Source organism: Sceloporus occidentalis, unplaced genomic scaffold (genome assembly GCF_023333645.1).
Source record: "Sceloporus occidentalis isolate IW3139 unplaced genomic scaffold, rSceOcc1.0.p SCAF_1, whole genome shotgun sequence".
NCBI classification, from domain to species: Eukaryota; Metazoa; Chordata; class Lepidosauria; order Squamata; family Phrynosomatidae; genus Sceloporus; species Sceloporus occidentalis.
In genome coordinates this window covers 222,819,452-222,842,428 of record NW_028316981.1, presented here as the reverse complement: position 1 = coordinate 222,842,428, position 22,977 = coordinate 222,819,452, and the positions used below count along the sequence as shown (strand labels likewise).

Here is a 22,977-nt window from a genome sequence, read left to right as displayed (position 1 = left end):
CCACTCCTTGCCACCCCAGAATGCCTCTTGCACTTGTAATAATAATAATAATAATAATAATAATAAATTCATCACCATAAATGCCAGAAAAGGATGCGATTGTCATGCATTATTTCATGACTTTTAAAAGCAATTCAGAGCTGTCCCTGAATTCCTTGCAAAAGCATGCATCATTTTGCCAGTTGCCTAATTGACAAAAGCAACAAATGTAACATTCGATTGTAACATTCGCATTTTAGCATGGATTCTCCAAGGAAAAAAGCGCCCTATTATTGTTCCCTTTCACTTTTATTAGCTGACTTCCAGCAAAGGGATACTGTTGCAAAGGGCAAATACACACACACACACACACACACACACACACACTCCTCAGCAAAAAACACAACAAAACATACACTAATTTTGTATATATTTAATAATAAAAATAATGAAAAAATAAATAAAAATAAAGACAGGTGTGTATATATTTAATAATAAAAATAATGGGGGGGAAATACTGCATTTGCACTCCAAAAGCCACCCTGATTTGCCCTTTTGCCTTCTGTCACCTGTTGCATCCAGATTCCCCTTTTTCCTTCAGCTCTTTCCTTCTCCCCCTCCCCTCCGCTAAATAGGACCCTACAGATGGGGGGACCCCCTCGCTCCCCCGGAAGCACAAAGGTCAGGATGCCACCAAAGCCTCCAAAGGGCATGCGCAAATATGTTGATGCGAAGTGCGAAAGACAAAAGGAAGGCGCTGGTGTAGTAGACAGTTCCGCTATGCATGGTTTCACATCACGCAAATCGCAACTTTCGCGCAATTGTAGCGCTAACATAACATTACGGGGGAATGATGGAAAAGCAAGCAATGTGGTAAGACATCGCGCAAAACAGTCATTTCGCAACGTTCTTTACACTTCCTTAGCGCAATTGCAGGGTCCAAAACTTGAGTCTGATAAACTTGAAAGAGAATCCATTGTCAGAGCTGGGGAATTCACAGCACAATGCAAGGGGCATTTGCACATAGAGGACAGACACATCCACCAGATGTACATGCACTATATAATCCCTTCCCTCTAATACCCACCCTTATTCCACACATCATTACGATTGAGCATTTTGTTGGGAGCCCTACCCCATTAGCTAACTCCCCAAATTATCCACCTGGGTTAACATCTGAACAGAGCCACGGGGCAAAAGTCAAAAGTATCTTCACAGAAGAGGGGTCCTCTTGATCCCGTATGGAGAAAGTGTCTATTTGGGAGGCTACATGGACTTGGTGAGGACCAATATGCCCACTGGACTTGCCAACAGTGACAAATTTGCTAGGGCAAATGAGACATTTCCCTACAGTGCAGAATGGCTTGGTTATGAAGGGTGGTCTCTTGAGAAGGGAATCATGCAGGCTTTTGAAGGGTTCAGTGTCCCCCAACTGTCTGCCAAAACACCAAGTACCTCTCGGAAAAAGTTTCAGTCCAAACCCTCATGGCTTTCACACCCCCAATCCCTACTGCTCCCTAACATATAAAAAACAATTTTAAATAATTTAAAATCTTGTTTCAGAAAGCTCTCTCACCTGAAGTTGCAAGAAAATTACCTGAAAAGGGCCCAGAAGCCATCTAGGAGTAATGCAATGTCACTTCCAGTCACCTCCAGATGGGAGCCACTACTGCATGCTGCCACCATCCTGAACTCTGGAGGCTAATAGAACACTCTGGGCCTTGGTTTCCAGAGTTTACGAGAGCATTGCCCCACCACTGTCACTGAGCATTCTGTAAAAAGGTGGAGAAGAGCAGGAAGTTCAGAAAGGATATTGCTGGTATACTGGTGGTGTGTAGGATGGAAGCAGCAAGGCATTCACCACCAGTTTTGCAGAGGTTTGAATGCCACAAACATAACAAAACTGGAGTGAGATGGCCACATGCAGTCCCCAGCCCATGTAATGAGGGTGAGGAAGAATGAGGTGACACTCTGGTTTGCTCTGTCTTATAGGCTGACAGCTTTTGTGCTCAAGTCCTTTGCTCAGGCGAGCCACCACATCTTTGTAGAACAGAGGCACATCTTGGACGCTTTGAACTCGCTGGCCAACAAGCAACAGAAGAATGGCTGCTTCCAGAGCACTGGGAGACTCCTGAACAATGCTATGAAGGTTAGCAAGTGGAGAAAGAGAGAGATTATTGCAAAAGTAGACCAGCAGGCAATGAGAGAGAAGCAATTTTCTCCTTACCTCTCCACATTCCTTCAAAGCACTTCCATTCTCTTCTCAAGGAAGATGGTCGTAAAAGCATGTCTTTTGACATGCTGAAAAAATCAATTGGGCAAAGGACATGCTTTTATTTATGTCTCCTGAAAGGAGAACAGAAGTGCTGTGATAGCATACAGAGAGGCACGAAGAAAGCCACTTCTCTCTTGCTGTGTCAGCTTTCTTGCAATAAGGCCCAGAGAGATTTGTTGTTATGTTGTTGTTCTTGTTGTTGTTCTTGTTGCTGTTGTTAACCACCTTGAACTTTGAGGACAGAGTGAGATCTCTATTTAAATACCTAAGAATCAGTTACTAGTATCTATACTTCGTTACATAATTTAGCAGCAGCTACAGATCATCAAGCAATTGGCTTAGTCATAGCTGGAATCTTAGCAATGTCAGGGAAAGTCATGGAGCAATGTGATGATATGTTTACGTGGGTAGCAAATTGGCAGCCTCTGTAACTAAAACTTCAGGCTTCTGGTAAAGGTGGCAAAATGTTCATTATTTTTCATTATCAATGATGCGATTTCTATTTCGTACCTAAAAAGTCTTCAATTGTTTTTAAGACCTTGAAACCGTTCTGGACAAGATTACACTTTGAGGTACTGAGTAAAGTAGAGGGATAACAGATATCATGGAATATGTAATGATGAAAGTGAAGGAGATGTGAAACACAATAGAAAATTGGGGCGGCTGGAAGGTGTGTGTGTGTGTGTGTGTGTGTGTGTGTGTGTGTGTGGAGTGTTTAATGAAAACAACCATACAAGTTTATACTGGTATCGGTGGGAGCTTTCAGTATTATATGCAGCCAGGAAAAACAAGATTCTTATTATGTAAAGATTACAGAGTATTTATCATGACAGAAGATCCAGTAAAAGAAAGCAAAGGTATTTCATGGACTGCTGGCACTGATAATTTCTTCCTTTGTTTCTTATAGGGTGGGGTTGTTGATGAGTTCACGCTATCTGCCTACATCACCATTGCTTTGCTGGAGATTTCTCTGCCTGTCAATGTAAGTGCCCATTTTCCCCTTCTCTCAATTCATCCATCAGATACAACTCCAAGGCATAGAGGGGCAGATCACACTTGAACTCACGCTCCCTTCTGATAGAGAGTGTGTGTGCAGCAGTTAGAGATCCTGACTAAAGAGCAAAAACACCAATGGTTTGGAAAAACAAACTAAAGACTTTATTATAGGAACTCCACTCTAAGATAGGAAAGTTGCTTAGGACCCTAATCTCTTCTAACATCATTCTAGGGAAGAGGTGAGAAAGGGCTGGCAGGGAGAGAACAGATGGGAAAAAATCTGGAAGGCCATCAGTTGACATCACAGAGGGGTCAGGATAGCTAGACAAGGAGGGAGGACACTTTGGGTCACTCAAACTGTCTAACCCTATTACTACTGCCAACTTGAAAGCATTCTTGATACGTTTGTGCTGAGGGTTGCTGCGCTTCTAACACTTTCCCCTATTACTTGACAAGGCTCCCAAGGAGTCCAGTCCTTCCAGTCAGGGAAGAGATGAAGCATGTGATGGCATATCCTCAGCATATTTGTAGCAATATTGCCTCTATTTACCTGGGCATTGGTTTTTTTATAGTGGAGACATGAGGGCCGGAGCAGAAGGGCCAGAAGAGCATGGCCCAAGCCTGTACTTTCCTACCCCCTGTGCTCACCCAGCTTGGCCACTAGGTCAGCATGGGGATTGGTGGGTGTTCACATATCCATCCCTGTGCTGACCTGGGACCTGGGACTGGCATGGGGCTCCTTACCTTGCCAGCTGTCAATGCTACTGAGAAGCCCCCAGTCACAGGCAAAGGACACCTCAGTCCTGAATGGGAATGGTTTGGCGCCGGGTGATGTAATGGGGCCCTTTTGAGGACACTTTGGTGTGCGGTAAAATGTATTTTTTCCTCGGCCTCACACAGTCCCGAGCGTCCCCTTCCCATGCCGTAATGGGGGGGGGGGGATGTGTGCGGTAAGGTCCATGCTTTCACATCAAGTTCTGTTGAATGTTTCCGATTCCTTCTACTTCTCCTTTTCCTCTCTGCTATTAACTCAAGCATTAATGCAAGTAAACTGGAAAAAGACCAGCTAGATTTCCCTATTTTTAATATTCATTTGTTATGTTAATTAAGATAGACTTTGCATTTTCCATTTAGAGAAAACTTCACTTGTAGAGTGCAAAATTTCTTTTGACAGCTCAGAAAAGGGATTTCAAGAGAAAATCAATGGAGGAATTTACAAATTTTAGCAGCCCAAAGGTGAAACCTGATGAATATTATCAGACTGGTTTGGCCTGAAATATGACAACCCATCACTCTGGGTTAGGCCAGCCTTCAGTTCCACCACCCCACATCCCTCTCTTCACCCCATGGACCATAAAAGCTTGCTGGGGCGGAAGAAGAGGAGGTGGCAATGGCAGAGACTAACAATATTACCTTTTCATGGGGATTCTGGGATATGTAGTCCTAGGCCCTTCCTAACATGGGGAATAGATGCTCACAGTGTTTACACAGCTTTGTCACAGCTGTTTTCCATGGGTACTGTTTTTGAGGCTATAAGGTGAGCAGTGAAATGAATCAGTATGTAGAGAGATGTTGTAGCCCCTTTGAGATGAACTGAAAGAAAGTATTTGGCAGCATGAGCTTTCGTAGACTTAAGTCTACTTCCTCATATGCTTTTGGTGGGTGGAGTGGAAAGCCAGGAACAGACCTATATAGGCTAATTGGTGTGTGAGAATGCCAATTATCAGTGCACTTGAATTTACGGTGTGTAAGCCAATTGCCCCCAACAAGCTGGGTACTCATTTTAGCAACCTCAGAAGGATGCTAGGCTGAGCCCCTGAACCCCTGGTTGGTATTGAACTCACAACTTTGTGGTTTGTGAATGACTGACTGCAGTACGGGCATTTAACTACTGCATTACCAGGGCTGGTTCATATGTGAAAAATAAATCCCTTTTACATGATATTTGAATGTGTGGAGAGAATAAAGCTCATTTCAAGGTGAACAGAGGGACACTCATGCATTCCTACAGAGGTGCAGCTTTGGAAAGGTTATGCACCTGCAGTGGGTTGATTTAGCTTTAGCTGACTCACTCTTAAAATCTAAATACCTAAAGGCACCAGACTATGGCGAGTTATAGACCGCCGCTTTGCAGCGATCTGCCGCCGCTGCTGTTTGCTCCGTAAGGGAGCCGCTGCAGCCAAACCGCGCGGCTCTGTTACGGAGCAAAAAAGAAGCTCCAAAATGGAGCTTCTTTAAGCGGCGCCTCTGTGATGTCGCGAGGCGCCAGGGGCGCATTCGCGACGTCACAGACGCCGCGACACATTCGGACACACAGCGTCCGATATGTAAAGATGGTGCCGGCCGTGTGGAACGGCCGGCGCCATATTGTACGGACAGAGTCCGTATTAGAGCCAGGGGCATCTAGAAGAGACAGCCCTTTTTTAAAATGGGACGTCCTGCGGACGTCCCAAGTGCCGGTCTGTAACCGGCCCAGGTCTGCTCTTGATTGGTAAGCAGGATCAGCCCTGGTTAGTCCTTGGCAGAGAGACCACCAGGGAATACCAGGCTGTATTTCAGATGAAGGACCTCTGAGTATCACATGTTTTAAAATGTTTTTCATTTGTGAGCCACATTGATTCCCTTTCTGGGATAAAGGTGGCATAAAAATGAAATAAATAATACTATTTCTTGCCTAAGAAACCCCTATGAAATTCAGAGGGTCAGCATATGTCAACAGGTGACACAAAGGCATATACATGGACATCTTATTCCTGGTTTCCGTGTTTGATTAATGACCTGAGGTCAGGGTGACCAGACATCTTCCTTTTCCATGATATGTCCTCCATTTCAATATTCTGTCCTGGAAGAATTCCAAAATGTCCTCCCTTTTGAGCATGACTAAGAAGCATAGATTTATATTTATGTTTGTGTTTTGACTTTTATCTGGTAACATCCTACATTTTTCTTGAATGTCCTACATTTTATGCTGCCTTGTCCGCCTTTGCAGTTAGGACATCTGTTCACCCTGACTGAGATGACATACTATGGTTAAACAGTAAATAAACTGATGGTCAGTTTTAAATCTAACTACACCTTCCAATTCTATGATTCTATCATTCTACTCACGGGAACTGCATATATAAATGCATACACATATATGTACACATTTTCCACCCTGATTTTTTTAAGGTGTGCCTGAAATTCATTTACCACAAGCTCAAATCTCCTCTTCTCACCTTCCACCCCAGCACACTGTTGTACACAATGCTTTGTTGTGCTTGGAGTCACGGGCAGAGGCAAAAGAGATCCATGTTTATACCCGGGCCTTGCTGGCTTATGCCTTTTCCCTGGCTGGGAAAGAAGAGAAGAGGAAGCAGATGTTGCATTTCCTTGAACTGGAGGCTGTGAAAGAAGGTGAGAAGAAACTGTAGGAAATGTATGAGTATTTATTAAGCTAAGCATGCAGTGTGACCTGGTGCATTCCAGGCTGCACCAATACAAGATCACGGGAAGTAATAGTGCCACTCGATTCAGCTTTGGTCAGGCCTCACCTGGAATACTGTGTCCAGTTAAGGGAACCACAATTCAAAAAAGGATGTTGAGAAGCTGGAGCATGTCCAGAGGAGGGCAACCAAAATGGTGAATAATAATAACTGCAAACCCCTATGAGGAGCAGCTTAGGGAGCTGAGTTTGTTTAGCCTGAAGAAGAGGAAGTTAAGAGGTGATATGATAGCCCTGTTTAAGTATTTGAAGGGGGTCATATTGAGGATGGAGCATAGAATGGGACATAGAGCAATGGATGCAAGGTACAGGAAAAGAGATGTCCAAAGGTGGAAGAGGCAACAAGGGGATCAGCCATGTTAGATCTGATCCTAACCAACAGGGAAAACCTGGTTAATGGGGTGGAAATGATGGCATCCTTAGGTGGGAGTGATCATGTTCTCCTGGAGTTTGTTATACAGCGGAAAGGAGAAGCCAGGCATAGTCAGACACGCCTTCTAGATTTTAGGAGAGCGGATTTTAGTAAACCTAGAGAAATATTCAGGGTAATCCCATAGTCAGGAATAATAAAAGAAAAGGGAGTTTAGGATGGATGGGAATTTCTCAAAAGGGAGATACTGAAGGCACAGTTTCAACAAGGAGGAAAAAATGGGAGGTGTCATAGAATCATAGAAGTTGGAAGAGACCACAAGGGCCATCCAGTCTAACCCTGCCATGCAGGAAATCCAAATCAAAGCATTCCCGACAGATGGCCATCTAGCCTCTGTTTAAAGACCTCCAAGGAAGGAGACTCCACTACACTCTGAGGAAGGAGTTTGTTCCTCTGTCGAACAGCCCTTACTGACAGGAAGTTCCTCCTAATGTTGAAGTGGAATCTCTTTTCCTGCAGCTTGCATCCATTGCTCCGGGTCCTAGTCTCTGGAACGGCAGAAAACAAACTTCTCCAGACACTAGCCAGGATGGATGACTAAGAAACTTTCAACTGAGCTAAGTTTTAAACAGAACATGTATAAGCAATGGAAAAGGGGAGAATTCACCATGGAGAAATTTTTAAAAATAGCTAGCACTACATGCAGGAGTAAAGTCAGAAAAGCAAAAGCATAGAATGAGTTCAGGCTTGCTAGAGAAGTTAAGCACAACAAAAAGGGCATTTGGGGGTATATCCATAGCAAAAGGAAGAATAAGAAAATGGTAGGGCCACTGTGTGGAGAATATGGCAAAATGCTAACAGGAGACAGAGAAAAGGCAGAATTACTCAACACCTTCTTTGCCTCAGGAGTTTATCACACAGTGACCTATGTGCTGTCATCCCAAAAATGGTTAAAGTGCAGTCACTCCAGAAAAGCAAGCCCATTTGCTAATGGTTATCACATGCAAGAGCACAACAAGGGTATAAAGGCACAGTATTTAGGGTTAGATTCGAATTTGGCTATCAGATGGGTAAGGACAAATCCCCATTGCTTGCTTAGAAATATCTGTTCTGAGCATGCTCTAAACTGTCACTTCCACAAGTGCCCTCCCACATGCTGCAGGGAGGGAGGGAGGGAAAACCAGGGAAGGAAGCCTCTTTGCCACAAAAGCCCCAAAAGCTGTGTCTGAGGAAGGCAGACAAACTCCGTCAAACCACCAAGAATCATATGAGTCCTCTGAGGCTGAGAGAATGTGACTTTCTCAAGGTCACCCAGTGGGTCTCATGACCGAGCAGAGTCCTTGTCTGTCATCCATCCATCCATCTCTGTCTCTCTATCTGTCTGTCATCCATCTTTCTGTGTGTGTGTGTGTGTGTGTGTGTGTGTGTGTGTGTGTGTGTGTGACCTGTCTGTCTGTCCGTCCATCCGTCCATCTATCCACCTACCCATCTATCTATCCATCTATCTATCCATCTATCCATCTATCCACCTTCCACCTACCCATCCACCTATCTATCTATCTATCTATCTATCTATCTATCTATCTATCTATCCATCCATCTATCTATCTATCTGCCCGCCCACCCGCCCATCCACCCGCCCACCCACCCGTTTAAACAAATTTAAGTCTCCAGGACCCACATCCAAGAGTATTAAAATAATTGGCATACCCACATCCAAGAGTATTAAAATAATTGGCAAATGTAATCTCAGAGTCTTTGGCAATAATCTTTGAGAACAGGAGAAGTCCCAGCAGACTGGAGGAGGGCAAACATTCCCATCTTCACAAGGGGGGGGGGGGGGGGAGGATCCCAACAATTATCGTCCAGTTAGACTGACATCTATACCAGGAAAGATTCTAGAACCGATCATTAAACATTTAGAAGGCAATTCCATAATTACAAAAAGTCAACATGGGTTTCAGAGAAACACGTCATGCCACAAATCTTATCTCTTTCGTATGTAAAGTCAAAGGCTTTCATGGCCGGCATCCATAGATTTTTGTGGGTTTTTCGGGCTATGTGGCCATGTTCTAGCAGAGTTTCTTCCTGACGTTTCGCCAGCATCTGTGGCTGGCATCTTCAGAGAATCTCTTATCTCTTGCTTTGATAAAATTACCAGTTTGGTAATGCTGTGGATATAGCATATCCCAATTTCAGTAAGGCTTTTGACAAGGTCCCCCATGATATTCTTGCAAAGAAGTTAGTAAAATGTAGGCTAGATAGTGTAAGTGTTAAGTAGATTTGTAATTGGTTGACCAGCCAAACCCAAAGAATGCTCAACAATGGCTCCTCTTCATCCTGGAAAGAAGTGGCCAGTGGGGTCCCACAAGGCTCTGTCCTAGGCTTAGTGCTGTTCAACATCTTTATCAATTACTTGGATGAAGGAATAGTGGGCATGCTTATCAAATTTGCAGATGACACCAAACTAGGAGGAGTAGCTAATACCCCAGAGGACAGGGTCAAAATAAAAATTAACCTTAATAGAGTAGAAAGGGAGGGCAAAACTAATTGAACCAACTTCAACACCAAGAAATGTAAGATACTGCACTTAGGGCAAAAAAATAAATGCACAGATATGGGATGGGAGATATCTGGTTTAAAGAGACTACATGTGGAAGGGATCTGGGAGTCCAAGTAGACCACAAGTTGAACATGAGTCAACAGTGTGATGTGGCAGCTAACAAGGGCAATGCGATTTTAGGCTGCATAAATAGAAGTATAGTGTCTACATCAAGGGAAGTAATAGCACCACTGTATTCTGCTCTGGTCAGGCCCCACCTGGAATACTGTGTCCAGTTCTGGGGCCCACAATTCAAAAAGGATGTTGAAAAACTGGAGTGTGTCCAAAGGGGGGCAACTAAAATGGTGAAGGGTCTGGAAACCATGTCCTGTGAGGAATGACTTAGGGAGCTGGGTCTCCCCTCCCCCTATCCCACCCTCCTTAAAATATCAGTTTGTAAAATGAGATCAATAATACAACATCATAAAATATCAAAGAAATATTGTTCATTATATGGTGACAACAAAACATAGGAGCACATATGGACAGGTTTCTTCATTCATAACCTTGTCAGTCTGGATAGGCGAGCCTGAAGAGAGTCGTTTTTATTGCCTGCTTAAAAGCCTCAATTGAAGCTATTTGGTGGATTTCTTCAGGGAGATTATTCCCGATTTTTGGAGCGGCAACAGAGAAGGTTCTTTGGGACGTGGCCACTAATCTAGTTCTGCTCGACTGTAAGACATTCTTCCCCGAAGAGCAGAGTGTGCGGGAAGAATAGTATGAGAGGAGGTGTTCCTTCAAGTAAGCTGGACCCAGGCCATGTAGGGCTTTATAGGTAATAACCTATACCTTGTATTGTGCCCGGAAGCTAATAGGCAGCCAATGTAATGATTTTAGAATTGGCGTAATATGGTCAAATTTAGATTTTCCAGTGACCAGTCTGGCTGCCATGTTTTGTACCAATTGAAGCTTCCAGACGTGGCACAAGGGTTGCCCCCATGTAGAGCACATTACAGAATTCGAGAAGAGAGGTTACCAGTGCATGTACAACCGTTTCTAGGTCCCGCTGCTCCAGGTAGGGTCGCAGCTGGCTTTTCAACCAAAGCTGATAACAGGCACTCCTGGCCGTCACATGAACCTGAGATGACAGTTGAAGCGACAAATTCAGGAGTACCCCCAAGCTGCGAACACAGTCCTTTAGGGGAAGTGTGACCCCGTCCAGGACAGGTGGACTTATCTCCATACCCGGAGGGGGGTTACCCCCATTTTGGGGGGGGGGATTCAGCTTAAGTCTATTTTCCCTCATCCAGTCCATTACTGACCTCAGACAGTCATTCAGAGGGGAGATGCCCTCCTTGGTCGCTGAAACAGCCCGAGACATAGAGAAGTAAATCTGGGTGTCATCAGCGTACTAACACCCCACCCCATGTCTCTGGATGATCTCACCCAGCGGCTTCATGTAAATGTTAAACAGCATGGGGGACAGAATGGCACCCTGAAGGACACCTGATGTCAGCTGTCTCTTGGAAGAGCAGCTGTCCCCCAGCCTCACCATCTGGAACCTTCCCGAGAGGTAGGAACGGAACCACTGCAAAGCCACACCTCCAATTCCTAACCCCTTCAGGCATTCCAGAAGGATACTATAGTCTATGGTAGCAAGGGCCACTGAGAGGTCCAAGAGCACCAACAAGGCCACACTTCCCCTGTCAATGCTCAGACGGAGATCATCAACCAAGGTGATCAGGGCAGTCTCCTCTCCGTATCCCAACCTGAAGCCAGTTTGAAATGGATCAGGATAATCGGTGTCATCCAAGACTGCTTGGAGCTGGTTTGCTACCGCCCTCTCAATCACCTTGCCCAAGAAGGGAAGAAGAGATACTGGTCGGTAATTATTTATGTCCAGGGGATCAAGGGAAGGTTTCTTTAGTATAGGTCTTACTACTGCTTATCTCAGAATCGATGGAACACAACCATCCCTGAAGGAGGCATTAATTATGGATTTTACCAAATTCAAAGTTGCCTCTCCTCCCTGGACAGCCAACAAAGATGGGCAGGGATCGAGAGGGCAAGTGGTCTTTTTTACCTTACCAAGCAGCTTGTCTACGTCATTGGTACTCATAGACTGAAATTGATCCAAGATAATCTCACTAACGGAGTCACTAGACACCTCTCTTGTTGTTTCATTGCCCCCATGCCAGTTGCCATTGGAGTCCCCCAAGCATGATAACCATCAAGCTCCATGCATGAAAAGTCCTTCAGTAGTCCTTAAACTGACCAAAGCCCTGCTTATTCCTCCTTTCTCTCTCTCAAGAGGATGGCTCCATACACTGGCAGCGCCCTGGAAAGGCACTGGAGAAGGTTTCTCTCCCCTACTATCATCCCCATGCTCCCTCTGCAGAGGTGGAAATGACAGCCTATGTGCTCCTTGCTTACCTTTCCAAAAAGCCAGCACCTGCCCAGGAGGAGCTGACAGCAGCCATGCAGATTGTCAAATGGCTGAGCAAGCAACAGAATCCTACTGGGGGATTTGCCTCCACCCAGGTAAGCTCCTTTTCCTCCAAAAACTTGGTAAGGTAGTGGTGCTGGCTACAGCTAGGAAACCAGGCACAGTTTGTGTAAATGTGCAGTCCTGAGCTCACAGTGGAAGAGCCAGTCTAAAGGAAATGAAATCCATGGAACTTTATGTGTCACTATTGTACCAATAAAATATGCCACTATTGTACCAATAAAGGAGCCATAAAACATTATTGTTCCTTGATTCTGACTGTGAAATTCTATACCAATTCTATACCAAGAGTAGACAAGAATCTGCTGACGGATACATTTTGCTTCACATCTAGTTTGGGAAAGTGAGATCTTTACTGAGTTCTTCTTTGTTCCTTATGTCCCAATAAAAACATGTGTTATTCTGCTGACCTATTTTTGTGTATCCTATTATGAACACCTTACAAGAGCCCCCATCTTTGTTCAAATGAGAAATCTGACATAAGGGCCAGACCTTATGCCGTGAAATGCCTGCATCCTGGGGAAAATTCTGTAATCTTGGTCTCTGTTGCAGGACACAGTGGTGGCACTTCAGGCCCTCTCCCTATATGGATCATTGACATATTCCAAGAGCAAGTCAGGTGCAAACGTGACTCTGCGTTCTGGAGAGGATGTCTTGAGGCAGTACCTCGTGGACAGTAACAACCGCCTGCTGCTTCAGTGTGAGACTCTTCCCAAAGTGCCAGGGGACTATAAGGCAGAAGTGACAGGGGAAGGTTGCACCTATGTGCAGGTGAGTGCCCTAGAGGTTCATGGGAGGTGGAGGCAGAGGTGCTATAATGGCAAATTGCTCTCAGGTTCCATTTAAAATTATAAAAATAATAGAACTAAAGACAAGACACACTCAAAGTCAGAACGGAAGCTTTAAAAAATAGCAGTTTTTATTCCAGCAGGTGTTTAATATATAATTATGACAGGGTGGCTTATATATGGAGTGAGCACTTTAGTTATATTGTTGTTGTTTTTTAACATGTGTAATTTAATTGTTTTAAAACTTCTATTGTAAAAAAAAAATTAAATGTCTTTATTTGTGAGCCACCTTGGGTCCTTTTCTGAGAGAAAGGCAGCATAAAAGTGAAATAAAAATAAATATTAAAAATATAAATATTATGAGAAGAAAAAAATGAAATAGCATAATGTAAGGGTTTTTTTAAAGGGGGATGTATGGTTCAGAGTAGAAGGAAGACAGAGATGGAAGAAGGAGAAGGATAAAGTGGAGGCAGAAAGGCTACATCCTCACATGCTTGTGTCTCTGGTTGGGCTATAAATATGAATTAACCACAGAATGGAGTTAAATAGAAGAGGGTGTCACTTTAGGTTACTTCTTTCTACCAAAAAGGCACTCAAGGCAGCAACAATAATAAAATGTAATTTTAAAAGATCTTGATTTAAAATGTAACATGCAACAGAAAGAAACTGAAAGCACGGTTAGGCTGCATCCACATTGCAGAAATAATCCAGACTGATCCTGCTTTAACTGCCATGGCTCCATGCTATGGAATTATGAGGATTATACTTTGTTGTGATACCAAACCTCTCTGATAGAGAAAGCTAAATGCCTAAAAAAATTACAATTCCAGGAATTCTATAGAGTTGAGACATGGTAGTTAAAATGGTGTCAATCTGAATTATTTCTGCAATATGGATGCAGCTTCAGAAACACAACAGTGGATCTTATCCCATGATGTTTTAATTTGGCTTTCCTCTATCCGGTTTAAACCTTAATTTAGGCAGCATCCTGATATTATTAGGGGTCGTTCCCACTCGCTTATACACCGGTTTCCAAATCGAATCCAAGGTGTATCGTTCCCACACAATCCCAAATTAACTCTAGAACGGTTCTAGGTTAACCCGATATCGTTCCCACTGAGATTCGAATCTGCTTCGAATCATAACATTTAACCCGCATCATAAGCCTATAAACCGGCGTAAAAAAATAGTAGGTTTTACCCCGAGTTATCCCTTGAGCCAAGATAGGAATCGTGGTATTTAAATGGGAACGTTTCGGCGTCTGATTCGGGTTCCACAGGATGGGAGGAGTGGAGCGCGATGAGCTGGCTCAGGGGAGTCGCCCTTTCTTTGTCCCCATCCATCGTCGTCGCCGCCATCTTTCCCTCTTAGACTCTTAAGAGCTTAGGTGCTTAGACTCTTAAGAGCTTGGGCGCTTAGGACTCTTAAGAGCTTAAGCGCTTCCTCATTTAAAAAAGCAAAATTTAAAACGAATTAAAAACGGTCAGCAGGTAGTGGGAACACAGGTAAAGGTTATATTGGTGCATGTTACTCCGAATTATTGTGACGTCATGATGACGTCTCTTTGATTGACAGCCGAAACAAGTGAATGTGAACAAAAAATTTACAAAACCGATTTAAATATACACCGATTCATCTGTGAATGGGAACGAAATCGGGTCAATTACTGCGAATTAAAATAAAACGTAACATCAATGGGAATGATACAAATAAAGTGATTTGATAAGCAGGATAACACTCGCTTTATTTTGAATCACTTTAAAACAAACCTCTGTATTTAAAATTGTTTCAAATCGCAAGTGGGAACACTCCCTTAGATGGTTTTTGCCACTTAATTTGCTGCCTGGGTACAGCCCGGACCCATCCCCACTTCCAGGAGAACTCCGCTGGCAATTTTCTCAAGCCAGAAAACCCCCAGATCTGAAAAGAGCTGGAGGAGAGGTTCTGGAAGCAGGGATGGACCCAGAATGTATTCGGGTGGCAAATTAGGTGGCAAAAAAGTCTGATAAAATCAGGATACCACCGGAATTAAGATTTAATCCAGAGAGAGGTAAACCAGATTAAAATGCCATGGAATAAGATCAAGTGTCAGGCAGACCCCAAACCAGTTCCAGCCTTGCCAAATATCACTGCAGAGCTCCCAGTGAAGTAGCTCCATGGGGACATGTCTGCCCTGTTGGATAGGGTTAAAAGTTGCTTGCCCAGAGCACAGTGAGGGTTGCACAGATTAGTGTCTTGCTAGTGTCAATACAGCCAAGAGAGACATGTTAGAGGCCCATATATCTTTTCCAGACCACTTTGAAATACAACATACAGACCCAGCAGGAGGAAGCTTCTTTTGTTTTGGATGTGCACACGATCCCCGAGGACTGCACTGGACAGAAGGCCCACAAAACATTTGAAGTTGCTGTAAAAGTCAGGTAAATCCCATATTTGGCCCTTGTGGCTGTGAAGGAGGGGACAGGGTGAAGGGGTGAGTGACTGAGATTCTGCTTTATGGCTGAAAGTCCATCCCATCCCATCCCATCCCTGTGAGGGAATGGCTCCAAGGGAAAAGTGCCGCATGCCAGAGTAGTAGAGTTGGTAGAGTTAGGCTGAACAGGGCTGGGTTCAAATCCCAGTGATGTAGACTAGAGTGAATTGACTTGGACTTAAATTGGATTCAAATCGCTTCAATGACTTGACTTGGACATGACTTGGGGAAAGTGACACACTGACTGGATTTGACTTGAGACTTGTATATTTTTAGTGACAGACTTAACTGGTGCTATTCTTTTCATGCAGCAGGCAAGACCCACCCCTAAAGTGCAGGGTGCACTTCTCAGAAGGGAGCAGCAAATGTGTTAGGCAATGGTCTTGAGGCAGAAGGATCCTTCTAAAGCTTTTGTAAAGTTTTAGAAAAATCCTTTGATGTGCACAGTGACAGGGTGCCAAGCAGACCTCAAGTCCACTGCCTAACACATTTGCTGTTCCTCTCCGAGAACAGCAAGTTAAAAGTTAGGTCCCAGACTTGAACTTCAACTTGAGACTTGACTTGGAAGTATCTTGCAACGACTTGACACTCAGCTTGAGACTTGAAGGTCGAGACTTGAGACCTGACTTGAGACTTGGACTAAACAACTTAAATACATCACTGCAAATCCCTCTTCAACCTTGGGCAGTCACTTTCTCATAGTCCAAATGTACTGGGAGTATAAAATGGGACCATCCTTTGTAAGCCATCCTGAGTTCTGCAAGAATATGGTGGACTAGAAATGGAATTTGAAATCTGGACAGTTTGCCTTCCTTTACTGTGCCTAGAAGGCATACTATAATAAATTTGGCTGAGACTTCTGTATGGCATTGGTAGCATCTATTCCACATATGGAGAGGACTGTGACTCTCTCTGACTCTCTTTCTTCCTCTCATGCTGCATTCAGTGGGAGACAGAAGGAGGAATGGAGATAGTTTGGGGGTTGTTTATCAAGAAAGAACAGCATAAATGATATTGTGTCCAAATGTACAGAAATCTTTTCCCTTCTTTCCTGGTCTCCCAGTTACACTGGCCAAAACCGAGTTTCCAACATGGTGATTATTGATGTTAAGATGCTGTCAGGATTTATCCCAGTGAAACCATCTGTTAAAAAGGTAAAAGTGATGTTACTTGTGGAACAGCCATCAGACACTACCTTTTCTAGAGAGCAGGAAGCATAATGGACACTATGATTTAGTGGATTATGGGTGTTCTCACTTCGGACATACAAGCAGCCACTGAAAGGCCCCTGGGAAGACATGAAAGTGTAGGCCAGTGGTTCCCAAACTTTGGTTCTCCAGATGTTTTGGATTTTGGCTCCCACAATTCCTAACTGTTCACCAAGTTGGCTGGGGTTTCTGGGAGTTGAAGTCCAAAACACCTTGAGAACCAAAGTTTGTGGCCCACTAGTGCAGCCCTTCTCTTGTTTGTCTCCATTTGTTGCCATTCAGAGAGGTACAATGGATTTTCCATAGAGTTATTCTGGCTTAAAGGTTAATGACTGTTGCTGAGGAAGGGGAGAGGTGTACATAACACAAAGGACAACCAATTGGCAAAAAAAGGTCACAACTTTATTGAATACAGCAACATGTAAAAGAGGGTTGCCCTGAAAGCATGAGTTCTGGATCTGACATCCACTCCCTTCCACTCCCAGGGGAGTCTGGGAGCTGTAGTCTGCGCCATGTGGACCAGAAGTGCCGCAGCCGGCCCCTGGGGCCACACGCCTGCAGCCAGGCTAGAGCCCAGGGCTGCGGGTTTGAGCAGCAAGCGGGCCACTGCACTGCTGGGCCCCTGGCACGCCAGCCCGGTAAGTCGGGTGGTCCCATTTCTGCTTGCCCATGAACTAGTTTTATCCACTGGCTTTTAAAAGTCAACTCAGCTGGTGGCCATTATGATATATTGTGGCAGTGAATGTTGTACCACTATAGAGTATCTCCTAATCTCATAAGTGAGGCTCACTTTTCTCTCACCTTAAGGCACACTGCTTTCCATAAAAATGATGCCCAATGCCATTGTCTGTGTTGCATCAGTGAGGTCAGTACACTGTATGAGGACATGAGAAAGGACATGAGAGAGGGCTTCTCAGCTGTAGAATGGAGAACCAATTGGTGCCAATGCTTGCTTCGTTTGGGTGTCAAACATAAATACAGCTGTTTCAAAATTTCTGTGGGGGATAACCGATTTATTCCAAAATGCCTGTGTAAAGTTTCAAATTGTTTTAATTTATTTTTAACTTAACTTCTTTAGTTTTAGTTTGCCTCAGTTATTATTACCATTTTAAATTATTTTAAATGGTTTATATTGATTTTACTTGTATGCAACCCTGAGATGTCATGATATAGGGTGAGATATAAATACAGTATTTTAATAAGTTAAATAAACTGTTTGGTCAAATATGAAATTGTCATATATTTGCTTCCTGTCCTTTGCAGCTGGAAAAGAATGGTCAAGTCAAGAGGATAGAAGTGAGCACCAGCCATGTCCTTCTGTATTTGGAATCGGTGAGTAAGTAAGACAGCCAAGGTGAAAGAAGGTAAGAACAACAAGAATGCCTGCAATCACTTTGAGAAGAGACATCATTTCCCTGCCCAGTCCTCATTTCCATAGAACCTAGGAGTCAGAGACTCACTGAGGAGTCAGAGGCACGGTACAGACAGATGGCTCCATGGTGCCTGTCTTTCCCCCTTGTCGGTGCTGCAGCAGCTGCACTATACAACACCTACGTGCTACCAAAAAGAAGCCGCTCCAAGCAGCTTCTTTTTTGCAATGCCGTAAAGGGGAAAGGGCACCAACATGACTTCCTAGAAGTTATGTCTGGACGCTGCGCAGTGGCAACATCATCATGGCAGTGACTCTTTGTCCTGTTACCTTAGTTAAACACAGAAAGGGAAGAGAGCTGTTGATTCACTCTTCTGCATGTGGCAGTGGGGGTGGATACTTCAGTCTTCCTTTGCCTTCAACCCAACAGGTATATCAGTGCATCAGCAGTGTGTATGATACCCAAACATGGCTTTGAGCAAGATAAACTCACTGTAGAAAAAAACTGTTTTAAGGGTTTTATTTTAAGTCTAGAGAATACCCCACTAAAAGGGAAGCAGGCAAACTCATGTCCTCCATTACCCCTGAAACATACTGCATGGTGTTTACCACACAGAGATTTTTGGAGCTTTTTGCAGCTCAGTTCCGACATGACTGCGGGTCCAACTATGCAAATTCATGTGATAATGTGATGTGTTATCACATGTGATTCATTTCTATGGGAGGTCCTTCCGTGAGGCTTTCACAGTGAATCCAAAGTGACTCCTCATTTTGGCGAATTCAGTAAAAAGTGAATTCACAGAATTCTTATTCAAGCTCACTTCGATTTCACTTCGAATTGGTCTGGTGTGGAAGATCACTCCAATGTCACTCCTCTAGGCCCCTGTGTCCTGCTCCTTCATCCCCCTCCTCCTCCTTCATGCCATCTCATCCTCTCTATCACCCTGCTGCCCATCCCATCACCCCCTGCCTGCTCCTGCATCCTGATCCTGGCCCCAGTGACCCCCCTGTGACCCATCCCATCAACCCCTGCCTGCTCCTGCATCCCGATCCTGGCCCCAGTGACCCCCCTGTGACCCATCCCATCAACCCCTGCCTGCTCCTGCATCCCGATCTTGGCCCCAGTGATCCCCTGCCACCTGTCCCATCATTCCCTGCCTCTTTCATCACCCCGATCTAGACCCCAGTGACCCCATGCGACCTGTCCCATAATCCCTTGCCTCTTCCATTACCCCGATCTAGACCCCAGTGACCCCATGTGACCTGTCCCATCATCCCTTGCCTCTTTCATCACCCCGATCTAGCCCGAGTGACCCTGTGCCATCTGTTCCATCATCCCCTGCCTCTTTCATCACTCCAGTCTAGTCCCCAGTGACCCCATGCAACCTGTCCCATCATCCCCTGCCTCTTTCATCACCCCAACCTAACCCCAAGTGACCCCATGCAACCTGTCCCATCATCCCCTGTCTCCTCCTTCACCCCAATGAAGGATGACAGCTAAAGAGGGAGCAGGGAAGGAGGGCAGCGTCCAGAGCCCCACTGAGCATGTGCAAGGGTGCCGATTCGGATCATTGAACCCTCAAAGTATGTTCCGGTGTGGTAATATAATGTGCACTCACCCCGCTTTGCTTAAATCCACATCACGTGACTTGCTTGGAATCGAACTGACTCTGCTTCCCCCATGATTCGGAAAGGCAACGGAAAGGCAACCAGGTGTGGTAAAACATCACGTTTTAAAGTGAATTCTTATTGCTAGACAGGAGTGACTCCGGATCTGGTGTGAAAAAAAATCATGCTTTGCGTTGCTAGAACAGGAGTGACTCCGGATCTGAGCTGCAAACACCCCCCCACACACACACACGTGTGATAAGGGCCCATGGCAAGAACTGGATAAACTTTTCCCCAACTCAGTAGATGAATCCTCTGTAGGTTAAACAGCAAGACTTTATTTCAGAAGTTGCAGAGATGTTACCAGGAAAATATCTTGATACACATACAACATAAAAAGGTCTTTTGCTCCTCCCCATAAATTTGGCAGGCTAAGACTCAGGTCTCCATTCTCATAACATTTAAGCCACTTTTGATTTTGCTAGTTCTTCCCTCCTCTTCTCACTGTTAGCTAAAAGATAAAAGCTCACAGTACAAGAAAAACTCCTACACACATCTGGCATTCCAACCTTCTTTATCCTTTTCAGTGCTAGCCAGTCTTCACTTTTTATCACACAGTTAACAACAATTTCACTAACCATCTACTAAGCGTATAGTCAAGCAATATACTACATAACATATGGAAGAAAATGCATAGCAACATAATTTGGTTTTTGATGTGTACCAGGCCTGCATCCAATGTGTTATTGACAGCAAAACATAACCTCTACAGGTTTGGCATGTAAGCTCACTCATTGCAAATCTGTGATGTTCCTGACAGTTGGCATTAACAAACATAGTCATGTATAATCAAACAATACAATGTTAACATGCTAGTAGTTATCTGAATCATCTAAACAACCTGCCATGACCCCCATATAACATAACCTTACATTATAACGCAACTTTACAACATGACAGGGTCGACCAATCTTGATATTTCAAGTGTTGGGGAGAGATTTCCATTCTCACTCTCACTTTGGACCTCCTTCCCTCAAAACTTGAGGGCATACATATGTGAGGAACATTTTTCCTGGAAAAAGAGGAGAGGGTCTGTAAGGACAGATGAGATCTCAGGTGATTCCAATTGCTTCCATAGCTGAGTGACATGACCCAGAGTTACTCCTTCCAAGTGGAGCAGGACGTGCCTGTTCAGGGCCTGAAGCCAGCCTTGGTGAAGGTCTATGACTACTATGAAACAGGTAAGAAGGGGGACCCAGTATTGAAGCACAGGTAGGTGTCTTTATTTTTAAAAACAGATTCCACTTCAGAGGGGTTATTCAGATGGTGAAAATGATCCAGGTAGGATCTTGGTTGAATCTTTGTTATTCACATACATTTCAAATGCATACTATTATTATTATTATTGTTATTATTATTATTATTATTATTATTATTATTATTATTTTGTTGGGGCTGCCAAAAAGCCCTCTTAACCCAGGATAATCAATGTCAGGGTTTTTTCTGACTTTTTCTAAAAGAATTTCATTGATGGCTGTGCGAATGACCGATGTCAATAGACCTGGGATAAAACTCTGCATGCTTTGAACATGCTTCAAATACATTTGCATCATCAACTCCATCTTTATTTGAGTGCTGACACATGTGAGCAACAGAACTCGCAGAGATGTGCACAGATGCGGTTCCATAGTGTGAACAACAAACCTGGAATGCATGAGTGAGATTATTCGCATGGTCATGCTAAAAAAATGTGCGAATGACTCCATAGTAACTCTTCAAGTCCCTAACAAAGGATACAACCAGCATATCAAATCTGTCTTTACAAATATCCTAAAACCAGTGCTTAACAAATCCTGCACCACAAAGCAGTAGATGGTCTATTGACAGTTGACATCCATGCTGGGAAGGGAGGTGGTATAGTAGGAGTAGAGCAAAGATTCCCAAACTTTGGTCCACCAGGTGTTTTGGACTTCAACTCCCAGAAGACCTAGCCAACATGGCCAACAATCAGGAATTCTGGGAGCTGAAGGCCAAAACATCTGGAGAACCAAAGTTTGGGAACTAGTGGGGTAGAGTCTGGGACTGATTAATTCCTCTGCCCTGACTGCTTTTCCCTTTCTCATTTTGTTTCTAGATGAATCTGCTGTGGCTGAATACAGTGCCCCTTGCAGTGCAGGTAAAGTATGGGCTGTATCCTCAAACCTAGTTGTTTCCTTCAGTTAACTCCAGCCTCTTTTCTCTGGAAAAATCCTGGAATTAACCCGTTTTAAAGAAGGTCTTTGTTTTATCAAAAGATAGGTCAGTAGATATTTTTAAAAAAATATTTACTAATTTCTCAGCCAAAGGACAGGGATGTATGGCAACCCATAGGAGTTTATCACACAGGGAAAATTGGAAGTTTAAAAGGGTCAGAACCTACGGTTATCCAGCATATTAGACACAATTACACTAATGGTTTTCACATGACGTTGCGCACAAACCGCTTAGAAAGTGACATGAACCAGAAAATAAGCATTTCTGGGAAATATCGGGAATTCATTTCCGTTTCATTCATGATATCGCTTTTTTTGCGCAATTGCTCTAGTGTGAAAGCTATATGCAGTTTATTCACAGGATTGTACTTGCTGCCAGATTTCCCATGATTCTTTGGGGTGGGTTTACTTCCTGGCTTTGTCATGCCTGGCTGAAAACAGCTTCTGGGGCAAAGAGTGTTTCCCACCCCGTTTTCCCTTCTCTCTGGAGCATGTCTGTGTGTGCACTAGGAAATGATAGATTTGCCCGTCACTTCTGGTGATGCAACTACTGCTTCTGTGCGCATGTGCAAAAAATTTATTTCCAGACTATCAACGGGATTTATCCGCATCTGTGTGAAAACCAAATACGCTTTCCACCCACTTTCTCGCATTTGTAATAAGCTTTTAATGTGTCATTGTGCTCTGCATGTGAAAATCATTCACACATTTGCATGCTTTTCTGGGATGCGGATGCTTTAATTATTTTTGGTATGGAAGCACATACAAGCTCTGCTTAAGCTGCTCAGGCAGGACACATCTGGAACTAAAATCTTTTAGGGCCCAAACAGACAGGCCAAAATAAAGCTGCTTCGGATCACTTTGGTGGTATGCTGTTTAAATGACACACGCATCTTAAGAGGCCAGAAGCTGTGCCAAAACTGTGCTCCAATTCTTAGAACTAGAGCATGGCTTTGGTGTGGCTTCCGGCCTCTTAGGATGCATGCATAATTTAAACAGCATACCTCCAAAGTGACCCGAAGTAGCTTTATTTTGTCCTGTCTGTTAGGGCACATACTTTCAGTTTAGAGTTGGGATTGTGACAGGACATATCCAGTCGCGAATATGGACCATGTGGTACTTTTCTA

At 44.0% G+C, this 22,977-nt stretch overlaps 1 protein-coding gene across 1 annotated transcript in view; it reads left to right on the top strand.

Annotated features, from left to right (window-relative positions):
* Window positions 1-22,977, top strand: part of LOC149323538 (alpha-2-macroglobulin-like) — a 77,570-nt gene that overhangs the window by 51,951 nt on the left and 2,642 nt on the right. Inside the window, exons 26-35 of the mRNA XM_089478444.1 lie at window positions 1,972-2,128; window positions 3,162-3,236; window positions 6,481-6,646; window positions 11,958-12,187; window positions 12,705-12,923; window positions 15,233-15,360; window positions 16,477-16,567; window positions 17,885-17,953; window positions 20,737-20,839; window positions 21,733-21,774. Of these exons, the coding sequence (XP_089334570.1) occupies window positions 1,972-2,128; window positions 3,162-3,236; window positions 6,481-6,646; window positions 11,958-12,187; window positions 12,705-12,923; window positions 15,233-15,360; window positions 16,477-16,567; window positions 17,885-17,953; window positions 20,737-20,839; window positions 21,733-21,774 (1,280 nt within the window). The remainder of the gene's footprint in view (window positions 1-1,971; window positions 2,129-3,161; window positions 3,237-6,480; window positions 6,647-11,957; window positions 12,188-12,704; window positions 12,924-15,232; window positions 15,361-16,476; window positions 16,568-17,884; window positions 17,954-20,736; window positions 20,840-21,732; window positions 21,775-22,977) is intronic.